A 27902-nucleotide genomic window follows, 5' to 3' on the forward strand; every position below is an offset into this window, starting at 1 on the left:
TATTAGATTAGCTTTTGTTATTAAATGGCTAGGAGTTAGGAGGTCTCTCTTGAAACTCTCTATCACCTTTGCTTAGAGATGATTTGGTATTTTCTATTTGTTCATATATTTGTATATATCTTTTTTATATATCCCTCATTTATGAATATAATTTTATACTTTCTTTTATATATTTTCATATAATTCATCAAATAATTTTATAATCATTCTATTGTTCAATCCATCCAAAGTAATATTATAGCAAACAATCAATCAGTAGCTTTGAAAACTTTATTTTTGTGGGTATTTTACTAGTATACCCATTATTACATCACAACAATAAAACAAACCAGCACTTATTCTAGGTATCAAGATAAAATACATCATCCAAAACACCATCTCAGTCTCAACATAAAATAGAAACAAAGGCTCCATCTTGTCTAGAAGAGGTGATGATGCTTCTTCCCACTGGATTCCTCAGCCTCCTTCTTGGCCGCCTTCTTCTCATGATGCTCATGAAAAGCATACCCTCCGCTGCCCACCGCCACGGCCGCAGCAATCTCCTCCTCTATCTTGTGCCTGTGTGCATGCTCTGGATGTTTCTTGGCCTCATGCTTCTCATACTACAAAATTATATTTATGAAAAAAAATCATAACCAACATGTTACCTTAAAAAAAATTCTTATTGCTTAAATATCAATTAAACTCTAAATTTTGGTATATATAAAGCTAATACCAACAGCAGCCCACTAGCTGAAGATTTGAGTTGTATCTTTCGTGTGAAAGAATGATTGATCTTCTCTCGTGATCTGAACCGTTAGATTGTATTTTGCACATCTTTGAAAGTGTTCGTAATGCTTTAAAAAAGGTGTAGAACTTGATCCCATGGTTGAGGTCGCGAAAAAAAATCAATCATTCTGGTGCACCACCGTGTATTATTTTTCTTTGGTGGATCCGGCGGTACGTGTCAGGCACTGAGTAGATCACAGTCTAGACAAACACTAGACTGGGAGAAGGAGAAGAAGAAGAAGAAGAACGGTGCGGTGTACCGCGTGAACAAGATAACGTGTGGGATGAGATAAACAATACCAGAGCGAAGGCGCCGGCGGCGACAGCCCCCATCTCGCCGAGATGCTCCATGCGCTTGTGGTGCTTCTCCTCCTTCTTATACTTCTCATAGTCCGCTTCGTTTGTCTCCACGACCACCTCCGTCGTCTGGGCGTAGCCGGCGCTGTACCCGCCGTCGCCATAGCCGCTGCCGGAGGAGTAGGCCGTCTCGGAGTACTCCACGGGCTTCTCCTCTTCCTTGTGGTGGTGGAAGTGGTGGTGGTGGTGGTGCTTCTCCGCCATCGGTGATCGATTAATTACCTTTTTTGTTTTTTTGGTTGCAGGTGATGGATTACTTTGATATGATCCAGGGTACAACGAGGGGAAGGAGGGGGTATATATAGGAGGGGAGGTGATGGGACAGGGCCCGTTGGGTGCCAGTGGACCCAATGGACGGTCTTGATTTGCTGAGTTCGCGGATCTGATTGGCCTTTTGAGTTTTGATATAAAACTTAGTTGCTTCGTTGTTAAATTAGCCGGACTTATTTTATACGTCGCTGACATGGGAAGGCGCCCGGGGTTTTCCTCCCAAATATTATAAACATATTTTCCCGGACTGCAGCGGGAACCCCGTGTTTGACCGATCTGGCCCTGCGAAGTGTTTTGGCCGCGTGAATGCTGACTCTGCGGTGAAAGTTGAAAGGTATAATGCAATACAACGTAGCAAATTATAAGAAATAGAAAACCTTAATTACAATATTAAGCAATAAACTTAGTAATAATTGAAAAAAAAATTCTATCGTTAATAGCTCTTATACCAACGTTATGAATACCGATCATATATAATGCACAAGGTATTTTTTTTCTCTATTTTTTGATGCAATCTAAGAATATAATAAATTAAAAATAATAGAAGACTTCAATAACTAAATTTTTATTACAAATTAAACGACAGCAAAAAACTTCAATCATTATTACCGCTATCAATAATTCTAACTCTTCATGAGATTTACGGATCTTTTTCTAACTATTCTTCAAATGTAATGTAGTTATATAATAAATTATAATAAATAGATATCTCAATAGCCAAATTTTTACGGCACATCAACACGACTTTAATAATTACCAAGTAAAATCTTTGATCCTCAATGGCATCATTATTGCTATAGATATCCATATAGTAAATGGAGAACTGTATATACACAAGATACAATTCTTTTCAACTATTTTTAAAATATAATATACTAATATAATAATTATAATAAATAAAATACTTCAATAATCAAATTTTTATTATTTATTAAAACAATGAATTTTAATCATGATCAAGCATATCCATTCTGGCATTATTAATATCTTTTGCATATTAACCAATAGACTCCAATGATAGTCGAGAAAATTAATATCAACATCATTAATATTAATATCCATATGCTGAATCAAGAACTCTTCATAAGTTAAACCTCTATTTCAGATAAAAATAATATATTAGAATTGATATCCACATAGTAAATAGAGAACTCTAAATAAGCAGGATGTCCATGCAGAACTTCGACCATGAATATCAACATCATTACCATCACCCCATGCTATGTGTTAAATATATTTTTTTCTCCTTTTACCAATTATTTTTAAAATACAATATCATAATATAAAAAATTATTGTAAATAGAAAATTTTCATAGCTAAAATTGTTGTACATTAAATAGTAAATTTTAAAAATGGCATCACATTAATTAGTATTGATGTTATTAATTTTTTTATATATTGAATAATGAACTTTAATAATAATCAAATATATTAATACCAACATCATCATTGGCAATGTCCACATGATGGATGGAAAGTTCTTCATAAGCTATATATTTATTTTAAATACATATGAAAGAAAACTTAGATACCTCTATGAAATATTAGAATGAATTCTAAATTGTTAGCCTTTCTTTTATTGGGCGAATGATTCTCTAAATGATTTTTGAATATGCAAATTAATAAAAAAAATATTCATAATTCATGAATTTTATGATGTATTTACAAGGTCATAAACTATATTATTTAACTTTTCCCTCTTCTCATACTTATTTTGAACATAATCAATTTAATTCTGTATGTTTGAATAATACTTTCATAAAATTAGGTATTGGATTGTGCAATGAAATTTTGTGGAAGACTGTTATTGCATCATGTATTTCTAATTTAGATAGAATTTTGCAATTTCAAATCCTTCCCTCTAGAAATTACAAATAATCTATATTTTTATCTTCGGTAGAATTTTATAATTACCTATTTAGTTTTCCGGTTTGTATCTTTTTATTTTATCATAATGTAACCCTGAACTTCTAAATTTTCAAAATGACCGGTGAATTGAGTGGTGACATAATGGATAATCTGAAGCATTTTCAATCTCCAAATGATTTAATTCTATAAAAAATTATACAATAATCTTACAATACAACATTGTTAAACCGAGCCTAACATCTATGCCCATTGTCGTGAGATTTGCCAGATTTAAGACTAAGATCGTACCTCTCCTAACATCTTTTTGACCAAAACCTCTTTTACCGTCTCATGACCAACTTCACCTTTGCGAGGCAAACCGTGTCTCGGATGGGAAAGAACACAAGACTTGCGGCATCCAACTTGCCATGTAGTTGGGGTAGGGACGGGAGCCACGAAAACTGGTCTTAATTTGGAGTCACAACTTGAGTCTCATTAAGAGATAAATGAGTCCGCGATTAAAGCCAGAATCCACGGATTAAAGCCACCGCCCACCGGTGCGGGTTGCGGGCCAAGCTGAGATCATGAGCTGGCGCGGCCCCACTTCAGACGTTAGTTGGGACCTGGTATTCACTATTCAGGGGCAGTGTGGACAAGGATGATCCGCGGAAAATCCGCAGGTATCCTTGGTCATAAAAGGGCTCAATCCAGGCCATTCGATCGAGATATACCACTTTATCACTTAGCGGACACGTAACGTGACATCATAGGGATCACCTGGGAATACCATGGACTGGATCGGACGATACCGACGTACGAATCCTACGCGTTAGCTTAGTGATATGGACAGCTTATCCAAAGGAGTTGCGTGGATTAGTGGGTACCCGGTATAATTATCAATCATAACCTCCGTTCTGTTCATTGGATCAAATCATTTGCAGTCCCACGCCATTATCTTAGCATGTCAAAGTTCTGGATTAAAAATCAAGTACTTCGTCTGGAGAGGATGACGATGAGCAGAATAGTAATTGCATAAGGTGTTTGCAAGGACGACAATAGGTGATGGGAATACGCGTTAGGTGCGTGGCGGGCCGGAAGTTGCCATGTCGTGGGGTAAGGAAACTTATTGTGGTGGTAGTCAAAGATGTCACACTACGACGTGAGAAGAAGTTGGCGAATGAACCTTCCCTAGTTGAAAGGAAGGAGAGACTTATTTAGCTGCTTGCAGTCTAAGATTTGGCAACGTACGTTATTGTGGGTTTAATGCATCAATAGGTTATAGCCTTCCTCAGATAAACCGATAACCACATACATCTAAACTAGCACGGGAAGTTGGACGAGATACACGCCGTGCTTCGATCCATGCAATGAATCAATTCATCATATTTTTAGTTTTTTAGTTTTGTAACTAGTCTTTTGAAGATATTGAGGCTAAAGTTAGAAATAGTTGCTGCATCTAGCAAAATGAATTAAGTCCACACGTTCATATGATAACAAACAAGCCATCTGTTCATGCTGAGATATATAAGACGTAAGGTTTTGGTGGTTTTCCATGCTGCAGAAATTTGATGATGTTTACTTATTTGTCCCGTTTGACCCATACAACTAAAGAGCCAGAAGTAGGACATCTGCTTGTCTTCCAACGTTTGAAGCTAGACCTTGGAAAGCAGTGCACATATTCTTTGGTTTAATCAACGAGGATGTCCTATCAAAAACAAACTAAGGACATTGGCATAGGACGTCCCTCCGAAAGGTGTTTTTTCCTTAACTGTTTACCACTAAAAGGTCAAAAATTTTGATTAGCTTCGTAAACTTTCATAGTTCATGAACATAAGGTAACCTCCTGGTGGTATCCGAGCAACAAAGGCAAGTTAAACAATGGAAAATAAGAAGACGGTCCATATCGGGCATGTTATTATAATGGTTTCTTAAGGAGTTATTGCCGGTGTTTCAGAAGTAATTAAAAATCCAAAATTTCTTCCACTAATCTCTGTAAGTTTTAATTGATTTTAATATTAATTTGCTAATAAATTCTAGTTGTTAGTTCGATTAAATCACAATCGGCTATCAGGGGAAACAAATTGATATTATATATTTCCAATAGTTATGTGGACGGTGCCATTCGAGGACTTTGCATTTGTCCTTCAGAACGAGCATGTGAATTGGATAAACAGAAAGTCGTAGCACATGCTACTGAAGCTTCCACCCACAACCTAGAAGGCTTGTGGTGGCCTGGTGGTTTGAGTAATGACGGATCTGTCCCATTAAATAGTTAGTGGACCAAGTATTGCTCCCCGGATACCTATCGGCCCAATTTCTGGCCCAGATGTTTCAGTCCTCAAAACCTTTGTGACGAGCACCGTTAAAGGTGGGACGGTGCCCATATGAGTGGAGGACTCCATGTGAAAGCTCTAGGAATTTGAGGTCCAATTTGAGATGGGTAACAATAAACTAAAACATAGTGCCATAAATAATGCATCTTTGAACAGGCTCTACATGTTTTCAGCTAAACCTTCACTGAAAAGCACAAATGGATGGGATACTTAAGTGGGGGAGGGGGATGGAAATGTTTAGAGAGGGTAGTACTATTAAAGGACACCATTCATGTGTCTACTGAGGAGCAACTTGCAATGTTCCTCCACACTATAGGCCATAATATCAAGAATAATGTCATAGCTATTCAATTCATAAGCTCCATGGGAACGGTGAGTCATTTCAATCCGGTGCTGGGAGTTATATGTAGCAATCAAGACAAGTATGTCCGACACTCTGATAGCTGGTTTCGTACTGAAATTGAGCTCAACACAAATTACTTTCCGTATTTTAAGGTAAGGGATGCAAAACACTATATCCTCAGCCATATCTACGACGGATTTATTGTAGCTGTAACTTGTCCTTCTAATTGATCATGCTAGAATCTTTCATCATAAATTAAAAAAAAAAAAGGGGGATTATGCTAGGGTCGTATTGCTTTCTTGGACTCCATGGTACCAGCATCTATTGTTGCTCACCATTGTCGACGGAAAGGAGCAACACAAAATATAATGGCAGCGATTATATTGTGAGGAATCTACTGATGATTTCAGTGTGCTTAAAGGATAAATTTTCTCGCACACTGTATTGATTTTTTTTGTAGGTAAAAAATTTATCTAAAATTTATATTTTTTTGAGTAAATATTTTTCAAACAATATTTATATAAAAAAAATAATTTATTTATATTTTTTTATATAAAACAATTTATATTACTATTTTTTAAAATAAATTATTAAAATTTTTTCATAATATCTTTCATTCTTTTATTTGGAGAAAATAAATGACTGAGTTATTAGACATTGAATGATAAAAATATTAAAAATGAGGATGAAATATTTTAGAAATAAAATTAAATGCTATTTCATGGATAAATATGAGTTATCGAAAAGTAATTTATCCATCTTCAAAATAATAAAGATAAAAATAAATTTTTAATGAGATAGTTGATCAACTTTTTTGTGATAAGAAATTCTTTGTACACCGCATGCGGTATAGAAAAATATACCACCCCACATGATTGGGCTACGTAGTTTTCGCTTTTCAATACGTAATAATGTTCATAGTTTCATTTTTTTCGTTTGAAATTTTGAATGACAAAAATACCTCTCCTTCTAAAAAATTGTAATATCTTTTATTGATATTATGACATCATACATTAAAATTATGACTTCCAACACAGAATGTCATAATTTCTTAACAAAATATCATAAAAAGAAGGTATTTTTATCATTGAAAAATTTATAAAATTTTTAAATGACAAAAATATTTCTATCAAAATTATGATATCACATGAAAAAATTATGACATCCTATGCAGAAAATCATAATTTCAACACAATGTCATAATATCAATGTATCAACGCACGATATCATAACTTTTTCAAAAGAAAAAAAATATTTTCATCATTCAAAATTTTAAATAAAAAAATAAAACTATAAACATTAAATATGCATTGGAAAGCAATGACTATATTGTCTAACCAAATGAAATGGCATATTTTTTTTTACACCACATATGATGTACAAAAAATTTTATTTTTCATAATATTTATCTACGAAAAAAAAGGACAATGAAGAAAGCCAAAAAATTTTACCACCATATGGAAGGCCAAAATTGCAACCACCTCGCACGGTCCAGTTATTCCTAACTCCTAACATTGTGTGAACGGTAAAGCTCTCTGCGAATGTAGTCCACACGGTATCATATAAATGAATGTAAAGAGACTTTATCATCCTACACTACAGCAACACCCATTCACCATGATTAGAAAAAAAAAAAAAAAAAGGAATGAATCAACAAGGCTGATTGCCAAGTTTAGACCATGTCTTCCAAGCGAGCATATCTTCCCCGTGATAGTTGACATAATCAGAACAATAATAAGAAGAAAAGGAAGAAAATGTCAAGTAGATGTCATAACCCACCCATACTTCAGGGGCAGAGTGAGTGATTCCAATTAGAGGAAAGTTTCCCCCATTCTCTACTTCAAAGTGCCAAATTACATGCACCGATGACCCTTTTTTTTCACTTCAGCAAATAGAAAGATAAGAAAAAGAGTATACAAGATTGTCCAGAAATAGGATATATTAAAGGACTGACTGCCCATCATGGGCTCTTCGTGACATTTTGTATTCTGATGTATCAAAAAAAATATGTATATATATAAAAAGGACTGATGTCTTTAGCACTACAAAACAAACACTCAAATCCTCCCCAAATAGCTCCACGAGCCAACTGTCCACGACATGCCCTCAGCATAATAGATCCTTGAAACTGTTCCCTTCCTTTAACATATTCCCAGTATAACTATTCTCCCACATTCAGAACAAACATAATTTAACATTTACGTGGCACTTTCAGTCTCATGATTTAATTGATATGGTGAGGCCAGTAGAGCAGACAATGAAAATTCACAGACAAATTCAATGGTAAAGTATTATATAGGATACAAAGTTGAAAAGAAAGGACTACATGCTTTTGTCATATGGTTTTGCTCTTGGAGGAATCATCCTACATTCCAACACCTCAACTCCTCAGACATGTGTTTATAGAATACCCATCCAGTTCATACTTTATGCCTGCTCAACAATGGAAAGAAGCAGATATCCGTAGATCAAAATGAAGCAATCAAGACAAAGCAAGCACTATAAGAATATGTCCATACATGTACTATAGAGAACAAATTCATTTCTTGAACAAAAGCTAAATAATAAACTAGTCACTGTTAAGGACATTCTATTATCTCAATAAATGAAAAGTTTACCATGCATGCTATTGGGGGACTGCAAGAACACTCTCAATGCGTTGGATGAGTGCATGAGCAGGCATTGCTCCTTCCTGAATATGAATCATAGAGATAGGCAGCAAAATAAGCATAGTCGAGGTAGGATCTTGTAGATAATTAAAGATATAATTCAATCAGAAATTTGGTTGGGCTATGATTCAGTTCTATCTTACAAAGCGATCACAAGGCTTCCCATCCCTGAAAATGATGAATGTAGGCAGTGCTTCAATTTGGTACTGGTTGGCAATGCTCGTGTACTTCTCTGTATCAATTTTGACCACTTGGATTTTATCTTTTAATTTTTCACTTACTTCTTCAAGAATAGGAACCATGAATTGGCATGGACCACACCTGCAAACAAAAACAAGGTATTTGCTCAGGAAAACAACGAAGGAAGGAATGTAAAAGTAGAAATCATACACTTGATGGGACCATGGGGTGTATAAAGGATATGTAAAATGAAAGGTTTTAAAATTTATAGTCATGTCCTAAGGAAGAACTTGTGGATAAGTGATATGCCTTTTCCAGTTCTTTTCTTTTGGAAAAAAAAAAGAAGACATCTTTATTGCCCACCTTGGGAAGGAGGTACAAACAATCAGAAAGAGACACAAGTTTGAATTCAAAAAATGGGATCCACAAATTTATGTCATTTTGCTTAGTGTTAGTAGCTGTAGATATCAGCATTACTTCCTTTCCATTACAGGTATGTATATCACTCTTCTCAGAGGAGTTCAAGCCCCCAATGATAACAAAAGAAGTTTAAAGAACTTACTAGAACAAAAGCAATGAAAATATCATAACAAACCAGGGAGGGTTGATTATCAATCATGGTATGAATACAGGTAATTCACTTGAATAAATAACTGCTTACCAGGTCGCATAAAAATCAACCAACACAGGCTTATCAGACTTTTCTAACAATTCATCAAATGAAGAAAATGTTTGCTTCTTCGCTGCAACCTGCAAAAGAAGAATCAAAGAAATTTTATATTATTACATCAAAATAGCTTAGTGCCTAGTCATATCTTTTAGGCTCAGCAGTACAGAATGCAATTGAAGAAGGCATGATGAGAGAGAGAGAGAGAGAGGGGGGGGGGCACCAAACCCAAGTCGTGTTTTATGCTGAACTAGCTAAAAGAATTGAATGACTATAGTAAATTCCCCACCTATATCAGACACTTTCAGCTGTGGAGAGTTTAGACTACTAACAAATCAAGAACAGTAAAGTGCTTGCTATCTTCCATGAACATCATTGTCCAAAAATGATGATGATTTACAAATCTACATGGAACTTTAAGGTTCTGTTCTCAAGAAAATTCCACAGTTGCAAATATCTAGTAGCATCAAGATGAAGAGGGAATGAGTCCAGAGGTTCTAAAAGGCAACAAGCAGCCACCATGGGTAAGTCTTCGAATGAGGAAAATATCAAATGGATCATGGTAAATGACCTTGCTTCTAGATTCATCCACAAAACAAGAAATTCAAGTAGGAAAGCTGACTGGCATGACTCCACCTGCCTGCATGCACGCACAAAAGCAGCTGCAAAAGCACTTCACCAGCTCAAAAGTCTTTAGGCTAACATGCTGACACCAGTTATCATGCCCAGCAAGACTCATTCCACTTATTTGACCCACTACGTGCCACCCCCAGCTCACATTTTATAGACAGACTAATGTGTTTAAGAGTTGACATGTACAGATTACATAGCGCAATTAAGTTGCATATTTCAGGAGGAATTTCTTAGTGTGCAAACAAAAGGAAAGGAAAGGAAGGAAGCCCTTCACCTCTCTTGCCAAGCTTGGACATCTAGTGGATCACAGGCTCGAATTGGCAACAGACACTGAAGAAGGATGTTCTAACAATGCAGCATGTGCATAACATGATCAATCTGTTTCTATTGTACATTGAAACAAAAGTAAAATTGAAAGGATTTATCACTGCACCAATCACCATCAAATGGTTCGAAAATATTTTGTCATTCTAATGTTTATGTTCTGAAAGTTCAAAGCAAAATCAAGAGAGAAACAGATAGTGGGTAAAATACTGAAGATATGCTGACAAGATGAGTGAGCACATTTACTGGTTTGCAATATTTGGTGTAGCATTTGGAAGATCACTCAATTTAAGGAACAGCATCAACTAACAATCATGATGCACCATTACCGTAACAGAGTTTAAAAAAAAAAAAAACCTTCCTGATGGCAAGGCCTACCTGAGTGTTTAATTTGGCTGGCCTGCGTAGGCCAAGCCTGCATAAACCCTAGTTCTTTGAGAGTTCTTTTCCCCTTTTTTCATTATCTGAGCCCTGTATGGAAAATGTGGGAGGCCAGCAAATGCTACCACCAACTTAGTAGTAGCCAATAGGCTAATTAATGGTTAGCCGTAGGCTAATTATCAATCCTTCATTCTTCATGAGTTTGTCCGTGGATAACATAAGCTTGTAAGGTGGTTCTATACATGTATGCTTTAGTGTGCCGCCCTATTCAAATTTTCTGCAATGATGAGGCTCAGAAGCACAATCATGCCTATATGTATATATGTGTTTCAATGAAAAGTTGGGAAACAACTGGCACTATTGAGAAATTCTTCTCTTTTATGAACATTCTTTTCCACCAAACCTTCCTTCTCAAATTTTCCATTACAGATTTTATCCTTTATCATTGGATCTTTTTAGCACCTAGGTGGATAGAAGGGAAGAGAGTAACTCATCAGAATATTTACTCCATGCTCTTGAGGCCCATCACTTTCTATATCTTCTAAGAGTTTAAGGGCAAGTCTTTTGGGTTTTCTCAGAAATTTCTCAAAACAGGGAAAAGGCATACAATCGAATGTGCAGGATCCCTTGTAAATTTGCTAGGTCCTGCTAGGACAACAGAATACCTGCTGGTAAGCAATGGAAGAAAGGAAAAGAATGAGGAACCAAGAAAGAACAGAACCATATAAAAGAAAAGGATGTGGAGTGGGAAGAGGAAGATGGGAAATTGATTTGAAAAACTGCCTAAAACTCAATATCCACTGGTTCTTAACCATGTATTACTGCTATCAGCTCCAAGTTATAGAAAGAACATGCCAACAAACCCAATAAATACAAAGAAGAATATTGATGCTATTCCTAGTAGATCAAGAACGGATGTAAAAGCCACTTGGGATTAAGAGCAATAAGTGACATAAGGAGCCATTTGATCCATGATTCCTCCAGAACGAGTAGAATGCTTGCCCTGGGTATCTCATTCCCTATATTTGTAGATATGTGCTTCATCAAATATCATGCCATTCATTGAAATGGTAAAACACTCCAATTCAACTTCCACATAATCCCTTACCAGATAAAGCTGGAATAACAGGTGAAGCCACTTTATGCTCAAACTAGAGAAGATCTAAACATTGTAAGGGTGGAAGAATGATATGTTCCAAGAATATTTCATCCACCATAAACTTGATTTAAAAAATATACATCTATAAACTTCCCAATAAATTAATGCAGGACAGCGATTTTGGATTGGTACATAATCAAGAAGCTATTTGTTTAGCTAAAATGTTAATTTATATGAATGGGCTATTAGAGTAATAATTTTCTTGACGAGCCATAGATAGGAAAGTAAATTGTCAAACACTAGCTAGATCTCAATAAGAACAACAATTTTAAGTCCAGGAACGCAACCCATCCCCAATCTTCTTCTATTCTTTTTCTAATCTACATTAGAAATCAGATTATAGCTACTAATTATGTTGGAATCACCACCAGTGCAGCACAAATGGAGGCAGTTAAAACCACAGATGATTCCACTTCGATTAGACCACTGAGATTCCCATACTTTAGAATCAAAAAAACTCGAACCGAACCCAAGAATAGAATTGAGATAGAATAAAACAATTGATTACCTTGGGAATTATTCGGCGCTGAGGAAGCGCGGACAGCCTCCGGCTCCTCGTCGGAGGGTGGCGAAGCGGCGTCGACTGCAGCCATTTGGAGGCGGAAAGCTTGGAGGGTTCGAGGGAGATCGCACGGCCGAGATTGCACGACGATGGCACGGCCACCGCGGTGGAGCAGACCGCCATTTCCTAGGGTTTCTAATTATTACTCTTTCTCGACGAGCTCCCCAAGATATGGGAAGAGGGGGAGATTTTATTAGCGAAGAGAACGGTAGGCGTCAATGTCGCTTGTTCCGGGTTTTTTACTATCGCCTCCAACACGTGACCGTAAACCCAGAAGGCACGCGTCGGTATTTTGCTATATGACGATATTGCCCTCACCAGTTGTTGGATTCCCATCGTGTGAAGAGAATCAACGGTTTGTTGTGATTTGATCGCGTTGATATAGGGGCTAAAATTTCCCCGACTAGATGTAGCTTTTTGTCACGAGAGTTTGCTTGTAATAATGATGCAACAACTAGATTTTGATGTTTAACAAAAAAAAAAAAAAAACGCCTGATTTTGATGGAAAGATGTGCACGTTTTCCCCACTGAAGTTGTTAGATATGTTGTTTTTTTTTTGAAAAAAGAAAAAATCTTGTTGCATGGCAGTTTTACGTGTTTGTCACAAATTTTATTATCCACTAAAATAACTTGTAGCTAGCACCTGCACAACTTGCAAGGGTATCATGGAAAACAAGAAGATTGCTTTCATAAAATGGAATATTTCAAATTTCATGACTATCTATTTAGCAATATAGATTTTGGGTAAAGTAATCAAATAAAATAAAAATCAGAATAACCGTATCTGCCAACATATTTAGTTCGTAATCAAAATCGGTATGATATACGAATAATAGGAGAGAATATAAATTTAATTTCAAAGGATCAGGGTATTTCAAGTCTTTCAAATTAGAATGATAACAAAATTTTTTTCAATCGATTAAAATAGGAGTCATTCAATCACATTTCCATTCGAAAAGTCCATTTCCTTCCAACCAAACATGTCCCAAATATTTTCATGAAGTTCATCTATTTTAAATTTTATGCCAACCATTTTACAAAACCAAACAGCCAGCCAGATAACTTAAGAAATCATTAACTCATAAGATGCTTGAATTAGTAATTTAGCATGAGAGAAAACCTTAAAAAGGATGAAATTGCTTGCCAATCACATTCAGTTTTAAGCCACTGAAAATACCCATGATTCTTACCCAGAAAAAAGAAAATACCCATGATTCACATCTATCAAGAAGAACAATGCTACAACAACAAACTTTGTGTCTGTGCGCGTGTGGTGGGGGGGGGAGGGGTAGGAGGGATGATAATCTCCTGTTTTGGAGAAATATCATATATAGACATGTAAACATACTTTTGATGTTTTTTCACAAGTTAGATATCATGACATTTTTTTTTCCCAAGAGAATTATTTTGTCTGGAAAATTAGTTTCATCATGTTCTTCCTGTGCATAAGGCAAAGTACACAATTGCAAAGCCTTTGAATTTCCAAATGGTACCTAAAAGCAATATGGTTCAAATACAACACAAGCATGCCCTACCATTTTGTGAGCAATCAATCAACCATCACTCGTCCATATAAAGGCTAGGAGGATGCAGCTGAGCAAGAAGGTGGTGGCAATGCCAGCAAATGCCCAGATGGCCCATTGCGAACTCTGCCTCTCTTGACCTGCCAAGTCCACCTCCATTAAGAGTTTCCTTAGCTCATCAATGTCTGAATCTTTTGCTGCATGCATAAGTCTGCCTTGGACCTCATCAAGTTTGGCGAGTCTTTTGGCTTTAGAGGTGTCTTTAGCCGACCAAATAAAGCCGGTCACCCTCCACAGGAGGATGCCAACATAGACTGCCACAATGCAATCAACGCTGTAATGGTGACGCTCACGTACCTCCCTCTGGGCACTATGCAGAACTAGTAGCCATATCAGAGCAGAGGTCCAGCCTCCATATGCTTCCTGAGAACAGACAATGTATCATCTTGAGGGTTAGCATTTCAACCACGCACCAATATGTGCCAACAAACAAGTGCAATAGTGCACATAAATAGACAAGTGAATGCCTTGCAAGGATACACACATAACCTTTATATATAGAATATGTTTCTCTTCATCATATACCATAGGACAAAAGCAAACTTGATGGATATCAATCACTTCATATACAAGAAATGCATCATCTATTCTGTTCATTGGGAATAGGTACATAGGATGGTAGAATCAATAGTAAATGCAAAAGCACTGCTGCACTGAGCCAGTTTGCTGGAGACGCCCCGATAAATCTTAAGTTTACAAAGTTGTTGACAACTAGTTTCCCGACAATGTCTTGATGGTAATGAAATTGAACATTTGATTTTTCTCCCCCCATCACTCATTATTTCCATTTTCTTCTTGTTGAGAAACTCCACTAGCATGCAGCAGCATAAGGTCCAGAGTACAGAACAAAAAGAATTTTAGTGGTTCAATTCATTAACAAAAAGGATGTTAAATTCCAATTTTTTTATGTTTACCTCATAATACTTGACTTTTGCAAAAAAAAAATTTAAAAAAATGAAGATCAGCAGCTTGCATTTTTGTAAGAGATGTACTAGCAGCTTGGGTTGAAACAAGTGAGTATCATGGGAAAGAACTTGAAAGTAAAAGGGTGATGCTGGAATTAAACATGTGCATCAGGAACACAAATTTCATCAAGCACACTGATTTCATCCCAGAATGGGTGTTTGGATTTCAAAATAATTACAAGAGATTAAATAGGCCACATTCTTGTTTAATGATGTGAATGTTTGATTTCAGACAGAAACTCCATAAATAAGCCACTAGAGGTTACAGCTGGATGCGTATTAGGACAAACAACAGGTAATATAAAATAGAGAAGTGGAAATTATTTTTTGTATACAAGTAAAGCCTCAGCTGCCAGGTCAATCAATAAGCAGATTTCCTTTAAAAGTGTTTTCTCCTCAATTGCAATCAATTTCAGCCAAAGTATCTCAGCTTAGAAAAGTTTGAAAGACATGAAGGGGAAAACAGGAAGATCAACAGAACAATCTTCATTAACCTCCTTTTCTGTGTAAATTTAGAGACTTTGACCCGAATATAAATATAGAATATATGGAAAACACTACTGGGGAAGAACAGTTTCCTGATAGCTTTATCGAAAAAAAGGCATTAGCTATCAGCATGTAGAATGAAGCTGAAGCAAGGACTCATCACGAATGAAAATATATATGAAGAAAATGTTATATGCAGCTAAAAAAGGCAAATCAGATTAAACTATCAATTTATCATTAAATTATAGTCAAGACAACACCATATAGCCAGTTAACCATGTGTCTCTAAAGCAAAGGCATTGTGTTTAGTCAATTTGGAAATATTCAAAATATGTTCATCTGGTAATAGATGGCACTTGCAAAAGGAGTCAGACATACCGTCCATGCCATAGCAGTCAGTACAGCAACAAGCATGTGGCCACTGTACATAAGGTCATTGCATCCACCACTAGCTTTCTTTAGCAAATGGTACCATCGAGATCCCTCTGAAACAGAAGGCCTCAGTATATCTACCAGGAAGCTCATACGCCCCCAATCTGGTCGGTACTCAACAGGGTATTCCTTTACATATGCTGAAAAGCAAGCCAAAAAAAAAAAGCTTTTACTTTAAATCCAAGTCATTAGCACAATGACATATGAAGTGTCTTAACAAATACAAACTTGGACTAACCATAATGCGTATCGGTTTGTATTAGCCTGCGAATGGCTTTAGGATCAGAAGCATATGGCTCATAATATTTCTGTGCCCAGGGATGAGGGTGCGGAGGTATTTGATATCGAGATGATGCACACCAGGGTCGGACTGATGGAAAAATTGTGGAAACGAATGTTATGGCGCGAAGGAGTCGGCCTATAGCCAGTGTAAACAAATACCTTGTAGCAAATCCAAGGCCTGGAGCTTTAATAGAGTTGAAAAGCACAGAGAAGCCTAGCATCATAAAAAGCATCAGATAATGATGAAGTCCAATAATGTGAGCTCTTAGTATATCAACCACCACCTGAGGAAGCTTCTCATTCAGTGCTAACAGCAACCACTGACCCGTATCAGGAAGGGGAGAAGCGGATCTGCCAATTTTGAATGGTTGCAGCACCTTAGTTTATTGTCTAAATATAAAAGGATACCAACAACAATAACTGTAGCTTTTTGAGAAACACGAACATTAACGTCAATGGTTATAATTCAAAGAGAAGTTCCTAAAAATATCTGCAGAAAACAGCTTTCTAAAATAAACATAAATAGGTGATGAACCCCAACAATCTGACACTAGCAACCAGATGATGTTTCTGAGGCAAGACTTCTAATGCTAGCTTTGCTGCAGCTTATGTTGCATTTTTTGTTGTCTTAGTTTGTAGGATGAGATCAGGGACAACATGCACAAGGGTTGACATCATCTTGAGAGATTGTCAGGCTTAATGCAAGTAAGGATATTAAAGCACTTGAAATAACATCAAAGGTAGCCTAGAAATACATGGCGAACTAGGACTGATATGACCAAACCAAATTGTTGGGGCAACGAGATTAATGGTCATTGTTGTGTTTATGGTAACTGCAGAGATATAGGGTCCATTTGAATGTACCACAAAATCATGAAAATTCGTGGTTTTGCATGTTTTGTGAAATCATAATTTGTAGCTTTAGAATTAGACATGTTTGGTCATGTGGTGGAATTCATCAATTCCTTAAATTCCTGAAAATGGAATTTTTAATATTGATTTTTCCTCCCTAACATCTAATATCTTTCCATTGTCTATTCTTCTCCTTCAAACACCTCCCGACAAAATCCTAGACTTCTAAATCCAGAAATTTCAATGGAAGAAAAAGAAAGAATCATGATTTTGTAATTAAAACTTCCAAAACTCAGCCTTAGCAAGAAAACAAAACCTGAATAGAACATTTACATCGCAACCAGGTCAACTACAAGTAGAAGCATTTCTTTGCAGTTCAGGCTCAAAGAAATGGTGAATATATGTCACTAGAAGCTATATATTGCATCAGCATCTCTAGAGTCAATCATTTATTGAAAATGATATCGAAATCTTTGAACCAGTCTCCTTCATTTATTTGACGAGCCTAAGCATCGAGAGCATCCAATTCATGAGAAGTAGGTGCACAATAAGACAACTAAATATCATCCAAATTGCATCCAACTTAAAATGCATACCTCAATGTAAAAGCATTTCTTTGTTCTTTTCAGAGCGACGACTAATCTCATTCATTACATCCACGAAGATTACTACCAAAATGCAAATCAAAATTACGTTCCATCCCACAGTGATATCCTTTACAAGGGATTATCATGGCAAAGGCAAAGCCATGTTTGAATATTATATCTTGATCCAGCTATAAAGCCAGTATCAAGTGCAATGTTGCACGCTATCATCCTTTGGTAATGTAAGTTCCTACGTATCACCTCTGTCAAGCAGCTACAAGCATTGAGATCAAAAATTTTTAAAAATGATTCAAAAAAATACAACCGGGTATCATTTCACTACTGGATTGAAAAAAAAAAAAAAAAAAGCCGGTTTTAATTATATGTTCCTCATCAACAAATAAATCTTCCAAACTATTGTAGATATGATTTCTAAACCCCACTTCTTAGTTCGACCTGTCACCATGATAAACCGATATAAACTTAAACAAAATCCAAACTTTGCTCGAGAACAAGCAACTGCTAAGCAAAATTCATGAAATCCAGCAAAAAATCCAATCTTTCTGATGAACTTTAATATCCGTAGCCAGTAAAAAGAGGAATGGAAGAAATTACAGGATTTTATTAAACTTGTTTGATTTAATCTTTGCGCTACCTGTGCCAGTCGAGGCCGAGAACGGCGGAGACAAAGCGGACGGAGATGGCCTCGCATAGGAGGGCGGCGAGCAGGAAGGCCAAGGAGACGAGGAAGGGGAGGGCCGCCCGGATCTCCAGCGACCAGTGGCGGTAGAAGGGGGCCCGGGCCAAGGCGGCGAGGGCCAGCGCCGCCCAGAGCGCTGGCTGGAGGCGCTCGTGCCACGAGGGAGACACCTCGCGGAGGTAGTCCACGAGCACGTAGGTGATCGCGGCCACGCCCAAACCCCCATTCTCTCTGAGAAGTCGCCACGAGGAGTTTGTACTCTCCGCCCTCGGCCTCCTCATCCCGAACTCGCGGGGATCGGGATCTCGGCTCGTAGCAGCGGAGAGGACAGGACTAGAATCCCCAGTACAAGGATCCAACCCAGCCTCTGAGGTTCCGGCCAGTAGCAAAACTGCTACCGAGAGCAAAGAACATGCTATACTCAAAAAAACAAGTGGGAGAGCATAGAACCCATGGGAGGATCTCTCATACAGTGGGTGTACCAAATTTCGGTCTGGCCATGATTTTTTTGTTTTTTGATTTTTTTTTTTTTCTTTGTTTTTTGGGTGGGGATTTTCAAGTTCAAAAAACTTTCGACAACACCTGTTTAACCATAATAATTATATTATAATAATGTAGTGGTGGTGAAGACTTGAATAATTCTATATACCTTTTGAAAAAATATATTTACAATATTATATTTTGGTCCGAAAAAATTTGAGTTTTTTTTAATTAATATAAAAAAAATATTTATTTAAATAATTTAATTTTTAACTTATTTACCACGATGACGTAAAATCAGTAAAATGGCCACGTCACCCCATACTTTTCACGTAGACCACGTAAAAAAAATAAATAAATAAAAATAATAAAAAATATGGTGTTTTTAAAAACGTCATTTGAAATGGTATTTTTAAAAATATCATATTTTTTGATATTTTTTTCCAAAAAAAAAATAAAAAATAAAAAAAATAAAAAAAATAAATTTATAAAAAAGTAAAAATTTTAATTTTGATAAAAATAAAAATTATCATTTAAAATTAGTATCTCCATTTCAAATTATCTTTTTAAAAAAATATCTGAAAAAATTTGGTGTAAAAAAAAAATTAAAAATACCATTAAAAAAAGAATCGAAAAGAAATAAAAATTATAATTCTAAAATTATTTAAAATTAATTTTTTCAAAAAAATATCTCAAAAAAATATTAAAAAATAGCATAAAATAAAAAATATCATAAAATTAATTTTTTTAATAAAATATCATTAAAGAAGAAAAATGAGGAAAAATTTAGAAAAAAATAAAAATTATAATTTTGAATAAATTTTAAAAAATAAAAATTCTAATTCTAATTCAAATAAAAAATATAATTTTAAATTATTTTATCTATTTAAAATTATTTTTTTAAAAAAATATCTAAAAAAACTTAAAAAAATTAAAAAATAAAGAATACCATAAAAAAAGAAAAAATGAAAAAGAAATGAGAAAAAAATAAAAATTTTAAATTTTTAAAATTAAAATTTTAATTTTAATTCAAATAAAAACCATCATTTCAAATTAGTTTTCCTATTTCAAATTAATTTTTACAAAAAAAATATTTTTAAAAAATAAAAAATAAAAAAATAAAAGTGCCATAAAGAAATCAAAAATTTAAATAATTAAAAAAATAAAAAATATAATTTTAAATTTAAAAAAATCATTTTAATTAAAATAAAAGACATCATTTCAAATTACTTTCCTCATTTCAAATTAATTTTTTTTAAAAAAAATAAATAAATAAAAAAATCTTAAAAAAATTATAAAAATAGAAAAAAATGAGAAAAATGAGAAAAAAATTAAAATTAAAATTTTAAGTTATAAAAAAATTAAAATTTTAATTTGAATTCAAGAAAAATAAAAAAAATGCCATACGAAAAGTGAAAAAAAATAAAAAATGTGAAAAAAAATAAAAATTATAAATTAAAATTTAAAAAAAAAATAAAAATTTTAACTTTAATGAAAATAAAAAAATATCATTTCAAATTATTTTTCTTATTTCAAATTATTTTTAAAAAAAATATCTGAAAAAAGAAAAAAATTGGTGTAAAAAAAATAAAAAATACCATAAAAAAGAAAAAAGGGAAAATAATTGAATTAAAAAAAATAAAAAATTCTAATTCTAATTTAAAAATAAAAATTTTAATTTTAAATTTAAAAAATTAAAAATTATAATTATAATTCAAATAAAAAATGGTAAAAAAAATAAAATTTGTAATTATTACTTAAAAAAAAATTTAACTTTAATTCAAATAAAAAATTATCATTTCAAATTACTATGCCCATTTTAAATTAATTTTATTTATTAAAAAATCACATAAAAAATTTAAAAAATTTAAAAATTTAAAATAACTATAAAAAAAGAAAAAAAATTGGAGAAAAACACCAAAGGGAATGGCGTTTTTGAAAACGCCATTCCCTTTGGCATTTTTCAAGTTTAAATTCTAAAAAAAAAACCCCCCTCTCTCCTTCTTCTCCCTCTTCTCCGGCTATCTTCAACATTTTCTCCTCTCCGACGGCACGACGGTGACCTCCCGACGATGGTGAGCTCCCTCCTCTCTCTCTCTCCTCTTCCTCTCTCTCTCCCTCTTTTTTCTTGGCCGTCGGCGATAGAGGGCCGGCGGTGGGCCCCGACCCTCCCCTTTCCTTGGCGGCCTTCTCTCCCTCTTCCTCTCTCTCTCCCTCTTCCTCTCTCTCTCCTTCTTTTTCCTTGGCCGTCGGTGATAGAGGGCCGACAGCGGGCCGGCGTGCCCCAGCGGCGGCCCCAGTGGTGGGCCCCGACCCCCTCCTCTCTCTCTCCCTCTTCCTCTCTTCCTCTCCCTCTTCCTCTCTCTCTCTCCCTCTTTTTCCTTGGCCGCCGGCGATAGAGGGCCGACGGCAGGCCGGCACACCCCGACGGCGGGCCCCGACCCTCCCCTTCCCTTGGCCGACCCCCTCCTCTCTCTCTTCCTCTCTCTCTCACTCTTCCTCTCTCTCCCTCTTTTTCCTTGGCTGTCGGCGACAGACGGCCGGCAGTGGGCCGGCGCACCCCGACGGCGGCCCCGACGACGGGCCCCAGCCCTCCCCTTCCCTTGGCCGGCCCCCTCCTCTCTCTCTCCCTCTTCCTCTCTCTCTCCCTCTTTTTCCTTGGCTGCCGGTGACAAACGACCGGCGGCGGTTGGCGGGCCCCGGTGGTGCCCCGACAGCTGCTCCCCGTAGCGGCCCGACGGTGGCTCCCCGCGGTGGGCCCTAGCGACGGCCCCCCTGCGATGGGCCATGGCAGGCCCCTGCGGCAGCCCCCCGACGATGGGCCTCGACGGCGGGCCATGGCGGCGGGCCCCGACGGTGGGCCCCGACGGTCCCGGGCGGCGGGCACCCTTCTATTTCAGTCTTTTTAATTTTTATTTTTATCTTATTATTTTTTATTTTTTATTTTTATCTCATTAGATTAAGATTTATTTAAAAATTTGATTCAATTATAATTTAAAAATTTTAAAATATATTGCATTTCATGAAAATGTAGACCTGTCAGTTGACCAATTTAAGATATTCTACGATATCCATATAAAATATATATTTGATTATATATTTTTATACGGGTACCATAAAATATATACATTGGTCAATTGATTGTCCAGTTTGAGACTTGCATTTAATTCTATAGGTAATTACATTATTCGAATGATATGCGGAGGGTTCGAGAGAAATTTCGGATAGTATTTTTCTTTAGTTCTCTCGTGTGAGGAGAACTAAGGAGGAATGCTGCCGAAATTTTTTTCGATCCCTTTTGCATATCATTTGATTAAAATAATTAATCTATAGAATTAATGCAATTTTTGAATGGGATAGGATCTATCTGTACCTATTTATTGATGATATGATGCATTTATTATGTAAATCTTTTGAAACGATAAAATAATTAATAATTTTAAATATTTTGACTTTGATTTTGTCATAGGTTTCTTCGAGAAAATGGTCAGTACTCGAGTTCGTGTACTATTGTATTATGATGGTATAATACAAAATGATGAAACTGGTGTGCAGTACAGTCACTCTATAAATCGGATGATTAGAGTATCTTCATCATTATCACGTCAAGAATTATTGGACTATTTATACAGCAGTATTCCTGTAGACAAAGAAAAATATGAAATAAAATTGAAATGAAAATCTCCTAATCTGTCGGGACAGTTAATGCAGAGCAATTATATCTTAGTTTCAATTGATGATGATGAAGATGTCGAAGAAATACTGACCTTTCCTTTAAAATATGCAGAATGTCGATTTTTAAAATTATATATTGAAAAGAAAGATGTACTGAGCTTTGGATACTATAATCGGCTTTTAACTCAAGCGGACAATAATGTTGGGCCTTCCTTACCTTTCGCAACTCCTATGGTGCAAACCGATAGTGTTGAGGCCATATTTGCAGAACAATATTCCACTACTGCCGGTCCTAGTTGTCCAATTATTCAGAATCCTATGGTGACTTATCCTGTGTCTTCTACTATGGTGACTTCTTCTTTGCTAGAAGTAGTGGTAAGTACGGGAGACGACACTCATATAAGGAACGATGACTGGGTAGTCGGTGGAATAAATTTTGATAATCTAGGCTTTGAGTCAGATGAAAGCGGAGATGAAGATTGTTGGATAGATGAGGACAGTAGCAGTAATGATGATGATGGTGAAAATGAGAATGATGATGAAGATGTTCAGGCTAATATTAATATGAAAAAACCTCAACCTCGTTTGCACGAACCCCCATAATTTTTTAATGATATAAATTTAGATGATGATGGTTGTGTTAGTGCTGGTCGAAGATTAAACTCTGACTATCAATTTTGGGACTCTTCGATGACTGAATTTGCTAAAGGTTTAATATTTGAGAGTAAATATTATGTAAGGAGAGCTATTGATCTTTATCACATTATGAAGCATCGGACACACAATGTAGTTCAGTCGCATTCAAAATTATGGTCCATACGATGCGCATCATCAGATAATACTCAAAATTATAAATAGAGGCTTCGTGCTGTATTGTTGAAAAAATATGAATATTTTCAAATCACAAAATATGAGGATCCTCACACTTATTTGTTTATGGGATTGAGTCGAGACCACAAACATATAGTGGAAGGATGATTGGCATACTAGTCCGACATTGTTGAGAAAGATCTCGATGTCAAAGTTGAAGCTATTGTGGCAGCTGTTAATGATCAATTTCAATATACAGTATCATACAGGAAAGCATGGTGTGGAAAACAGAAGGCATTGGTTGATATTTATGGAGAATAGGAGCCGTCTTATGCTAAATTACCTTATTATATGGCTGCATTTCAACATGCAAATCCTGGTATAGTTGTTTCATGAAATTTTTTTCAAGCTGTGAATTCCAATATCTGAATTTTAAATTATATTTTCTGAGCTTTCAAACCATCTATCCAGGGTTTTACGCACTACCGTCCTGTAATCAGCATTGATGGACGCACTTGTATAAAAAGTTTAAAGGTAAGATGTTAATTGCAACAGAAATTGATGCAGAGAATAGGATATTTTTATTAGCATATGCAATTGTGGACGAGGAGACGACTGCAAATTAGAGTTGATTTCTTTTCCAGCTCAGAACACATATCGTCAAAGATAGAAATGGAATATGCTTAATTTCTGACAGGCATCCAGGTATATTAAATACCATCGCAGATGAGTCTATTGGATGAAGTCCACCACGTGCCTATCATCGATACTGCTTAAGACATATCTGCAGTAATTTCAACACTCATTTTAAAAATATGCAGCTGAAAAGAGCAGTATGGCAAGCAGGAAGCGCTCATCAAATTCATAAGTTCAATTTTATCATGGGTAGGATCAGAACAGTGAATGAAGAGGCTTGGAGCTAGTTGTTCGAGATAGAAAAGAGAAGTGGACATTGGCACATGATGATGGCATGCGCTATGGTGTCTTCACTACAAATTTGTCAGAGATTTTTAACAGTATTTTACGAGGAGCTAGACATGTGCCAATTACAGCTTGTGTTCAAATGACATTTTATCGTTTTATGAAATACTTCAATACGAGGTATGCCCAAGCTTTGAGATATGTAGAGGAGAATTCAAATAATCTTTTTACTCCTCATATTGCAATTAAGATTGTTGAAGATCAAGTTAAAACTAACCAGTACCGAGTAACAGCATTCAACCTTCAAAGAGGTATATATGAAGTGCTTACGAGGAGAGTAAGCGCAGGGTTACGAGGTGGAGAAAATTCTCATACTGTTACTTTAGCTGAAAGAAAATATTTTTGTGAAAAGTGAAGCATGTACAAATATCCATGTTCACATGTTTTAGCTGTGTGTCAAAAAATTACTGTACATTTTAGTGATTTTGTGGATGATGCATATACAATTACAGCATATATGAATGCTTGGAACGGTAACTTTAATCCATTACCACATGAAGATTATTGGATGCATGCACGTATGCTCAAATATATTTTTGATCATCATCGTTTGAGATCCAAGCAGAAAGGTAAACCAAAGTCAACAAGACTACGAAATGAGATGGATGATAGACAAATAAGAAGTAAGAACCACTGTGGCATTTGTAAGGAACAGGGTCATGACCACCGTCGCTGTCTTAGGATACTTCAACATATTTTAACTTCAAGCAGTGGAAGAAATTAAAGGCTCCGAAAATATATTTTTGATATTTTTTATGTATTTCTGTGAGATGAACTGAATTTTATATTTAAGTTGTATTGTGTGACAATATTGTGTTTAAAATATATTTCTCATAAAATGAATGGTTATCATATCATATTTTTTATTTTTTAATACACTTATGATAATATCATTATTTTAGATTTATTAGCATATTATGGTTTACGATCTGCGATATCCCGATTCTCGAGACAGTAGTATTCTTACATTGCAGGAGCACCATCAATCACATATTATTTTAGATGACGGCGTAAGCATTTCAATCCTGTTTACTATTTAATTTTTTTTAAAAAAATTATATACATTATCTAATTATTATATTTTATTACAGGAGCCCAGACACCTTCGTCTACGACGATTTGATGCTGACTTCTGGAGGACAGAGGACATCCCACATAGAGTGCTGGATTATTTACAATATTTTGGATTCTATGGAGTATATCGGATCGGTCGTATAGAGATGGATGTTGGTCTTATTACTGCTTTACTTGAGAGATGGCGTCCAAAGACACACATTTTATCTTTCATTTGGTGAGGCGACCATCACTTTACAGAATTTCAGCATCCTTACTGAACTACCAGTTGATGGCGATCCAGTTACCGGAGTTGATCCCATGCTTATCATTCTGGAGTGGCAGGCTTTGTACTTGCGATTGCTAGGGTTTGAGCCCGACGTACACTTTTTCGATCATTCACGACTCAGGATTGAGTGTTTGGATGATCATTATCGATATTTTCATATTGCGGATGATGCACTAGAGGAGATGGTGCAGCAGTATGTTAGAGGTCAGGTGCTGCGATTGTTAGGTGTGTCCTGTTATCCGATACTTCATCGAATAAGATGAAGTTGATGTTTTTGCCATTATTAGAGGATTTAGACTTTACTCATAGACTCAGTTGGGGCAGTGCAATACTAGCTTCCCTGTACAGAGCTATGTGTCTGGGTTCTTATACTGATTAGAGCGAGATTAGTGGTTATCTTGTATTATTACAGATATGTGAATTAAAAAATTTTATTTTTAATATTTAATTATATTTCAAATATTGGGTATATCATGTATTATTTTTTTTAAATTTGCAGATTTGGATATGGAAGCGTTTGCCGACTATCAGTCCATTACGACGATAGTTGCTCGAGATGCCATCAGAGCAGCATGATTCTGATATTCCATTTAGGCTGGACGAATCATTGGGATATAGATATAAAAATATTATTTTTTTTATTTATAATTTATTATTTTAAATTTGATAAAATTTATTTAACATTGTAAAACAGATGGAATGTTGCATTCAATATTCATCACGTATCGACGAGAATGGTATGGGTTTATAGATGCCAGTTGGATACATTAGTTGATACATATAGACGAATAAATTTTAAATTTTTTATAAATATTATTTTACAGTATTCATAATCTATTAAAATTTTAGCTTACTAATTTTTTTTATTTTAACTCTATCAATTTTTGTGGAAGCCATATACAGATGAGATATTGGCTATATTGTCGCAGATGTATACAGTTGGACATGACGTATAGACTGCTAGGGTGCCACTTATTTATTTTGATATGGTAGAGTGGCATCTTTTCGATCGTATCCTGTGGCAGTTTGGTCAGATTCAGGGTATCCCAGAGCAGTTTAATACCAGCCAAGAACTTCATCATATTGATCGACGAGGGAGAGCTCGTATTGACTGGCGTATTAGACATGCAGAGTACATCGATATTTGGAATGCATGTCGAGATCACATTGTTCATGGTGATCCCATTTTGAGAGGTCATTCGTATACCGATGACTACATGGCTTGATTTTTTAGCATTACAGTGCGAGTCATTGGACAGCCTCGGTATGCAGTTTTCAGATACGAGGACGAGAGTTCTGCTATACGTCTTTTAGTAAGACTACGAAAATTAGTTTATGTTATTTATGTTATATTTTTATTTTATATTTTACAGTATATTGACTATTTTATTTTTATTTTGTAGACTGATTCTATGTCGGGTCTTGTGTTGGACGCTCGTCGTGCTTTATCTACGACTGATGAGGACGAACAGATTCGGATACTACGTGAGATAGAGAGAACAAGTTTCAAAATATTGGTGGCGATTGATGCTGATCCATATAGCTGTACGTCTTAGTATGGAGCAGCCGATACGTCAGATATGAGATATACGCCATCACTATATGTTTCACATATGTCATCACTGTATATTCTACAGATGTCATCACTAGATGCTGCACAGATGTCACCGTCTTTTGATTTACAGATGGCAGCGCCTTCTTCTTCCTACATCCCTCAGATGACATCACCGGATACCAGTTGGCCACATGAGTATGATACTTTCTTTTCAGACCCATCCGTGTATCCAGATGAGAGGGTTGAGCGGATCGCTCAGTCTGTAGATGATCCGACAACATCCGTTATTCCTGAGCAGCATGATCAGCAGACCTCCTCCACTGATATAAGGGAAGAGCCATCATCGTAGGAGCAAGAGCAGCTGTTGAGAACCTTCCTAAGAAGGTCCAAGCGACCACGGGCACCACGACATTCTTGTGGGACTTAGTCTTTTTTAGATTTGTACTTAGTATTTTTGAAACTTTTATTGTACTATTTTTTGTATGCTTAATATTTTTATTCTATTTAATATTATTAATTATTAATTTTATTTTATATTATTTAATTTCAAGTGATCGGATATTATGCTTTGTGGATATGGTTACACATACTCTAATATGTCTCAGAACATTAGGAGAGAAAAAGTTATGCTAAAAGGACTATAGAAATTATAATGTAAATAATAATAGTATATCAGATAAT

The 27902-nt window shown here is 35.7% G+C and overlaps 3 protein-coding genes across 4 annotated transcripts; all 3 read right to left on the reverse strand.

Annotated features, from left to right (window-relative positions):
* Positions 1 to 235: 235 nt before the first annotated feature.
* LOC105038353 (abscisic stress-ripening protein 5) lies at positions 236 to 1404 on the reverse strand. The gene is made up of 2 exons (XM_010914140.4): positions 1069 to 1404; positions 236 to 602 (listed from the first exon to the last, which is right to left on the reverse strand). Exons 1-2 carry the CDS (start codon positions 1327 to 1329, stop codon positions 420 to 422), a joined length of 444 nt encoding a protein of 147 aa, XP_010912442.1. The 5' UTR covers positions 1330 to 1404; the 3' UTR covers positions 236 to 419.
* A 6509-nt stretch (positions 1405 to 7913) lies between these two features.
* LOC105038354 (thioredoxin Y, chloroplastic) lies at positions 7914 to 12707 on the reverse strand. Its single transcript, XM_010914141.4, has 5 exons — positions 12441 to 12707; positions 9430 to 9518; positions 8732 to 8909; positions 8538 to 8611; positions 7914 to 8352 (listed from the first exon to the last, which is right to left on the reverse strand). Exons 1-4 carry the CDS (start codon positions 12615 to 12617, stop codon positions 8546 to 8548), a joined length of 510 nt encoding a protein of 169 aa, XP_010912443.1. The 5' UTR covers positions 12618 to 12707; the 3' UTR covers positions 7914 to 8352; positions 8538 to 8545.
* A 1041-nt stretch (positions 12708 to 13748) lies between these two features.
* LOC105038355 (protein PHLOEM UNLOADING MODULATOR) lies at positions 13749 to 18822 on the reverse strand. 2 transcript variants are annotated; one of them, XM_010914143.4, is made up of 6 exons: positions 18334 to 18822; positions 16527 to 16593; positions 16402 to 16456; positions 16199 to 16330; positions 15907 to 16100; positions 13749 to 14440 (listed from the first exon to the last, which is right to left on the reverse strand). In XM_010914143.4, the coding sequence occupies exons 1-6, from the start codon at positions 18657 to 18659 to the stop codon at positions 14048 to 14050; spliced, it is 1167 nt and encodes a 388-aa protein (XP_010912445.1). In that variant the 5' UTR covers positions 18660 to 18822; the 3' UTR covers positions 13749 to 14047. The 2 variants fall into 2 exon arrangements, with proteins under 2 accessions (XP_010912445.1, XP_010912444.1); XM_010914142.4 differs by having other exon boundaries at positions 13764 to 14440; positions 16199 to 16593; positions 18334 to 18818.
* Between the last annotated feature and the right edge of the window lie 9080 nt (positions 18823 to 27902).

This window comes from Elaeis guineensis, chromosome 1 (assembly GCF_000442705.2).
Source record: "Elaeis guineensis isolate ETL-2024a chromosome 1, EG11, whole genome shotgun sequence".
Classification (NCBI taxonomy): Eukaryota; Viridiplantae; Streptophyta; class Magnoliopsida; order Arecales; family Arecaceae; genus Elaeis; species Elaeis guineensis.

What these genes read in the sequence shown, in the direction of transcription:
- LOC105038353 (XM_010914140.4), bottom strand. Translation starts at nt 1,329, where the DNA reads ATGGCGGAGAAGCACCACCACCACCACCACTTCCACCACCACAAGGAA. An exon ending in CCGCCGGCGCCTTCGCTCTG is followed by an intron (nt 603 to 1,068) that starts GTATTGTTTATC and finishes ATAATTTTGTAG; the next exon opens with TATGAGAAGCATGAGGCCAA.
- LOC105038354 (XM_010914141.4), bottom strand. Translation starts at nt 12,617, where the DNA reads ATGGCGGTCTGCTCCACCGCGGTGGCCGTGCCATCGTCGTGCAATCTC. An exon ending in AGCGCCGAATAATTCCCAAG is followed by an intron (nt 9,519 to 12,440) that starts GTAATCAATTGT and finishes CTTCTTTTGCAG; the next exon opens with GTTGCAGCGAAGAAGCAAAC. An exon ending in GGAAGCCTTGTGATCGCTTT is followed by an intron (nt 8,612 to 8,731) that starts GTAAGATAGAAC and finishes ATTCATATTCAG; the next exon opens with GAAGGAGCAATGCCTGCTCA.
- LOC105038355 (XM_010914142.4), bottom strand. Translation starts at nt 18,659, where the DNA reads ATGAGGAGGCCGAGGGCGGAGAGTACAAACTCCTCGTGGCGACTTCTC. An exon ending in CTCGGCCTCGACTGGCACAG is followed by an intron (nt 16,594 to 18,333) that starts GTAGCGCAAAGA and finishes CAAAATTGGCAG; the next exon opens with ATCCGCTTCTCCCCTTCCTG. An exon ending in ACAAACCGATACGCATTATG is followed by an intron (nt 16,101 to 16,198) that starts GTTAGTCCAAGT and finishes CTTGCTTTTCAG; the next exon opens with CATATGTAAAGGAATACCCT.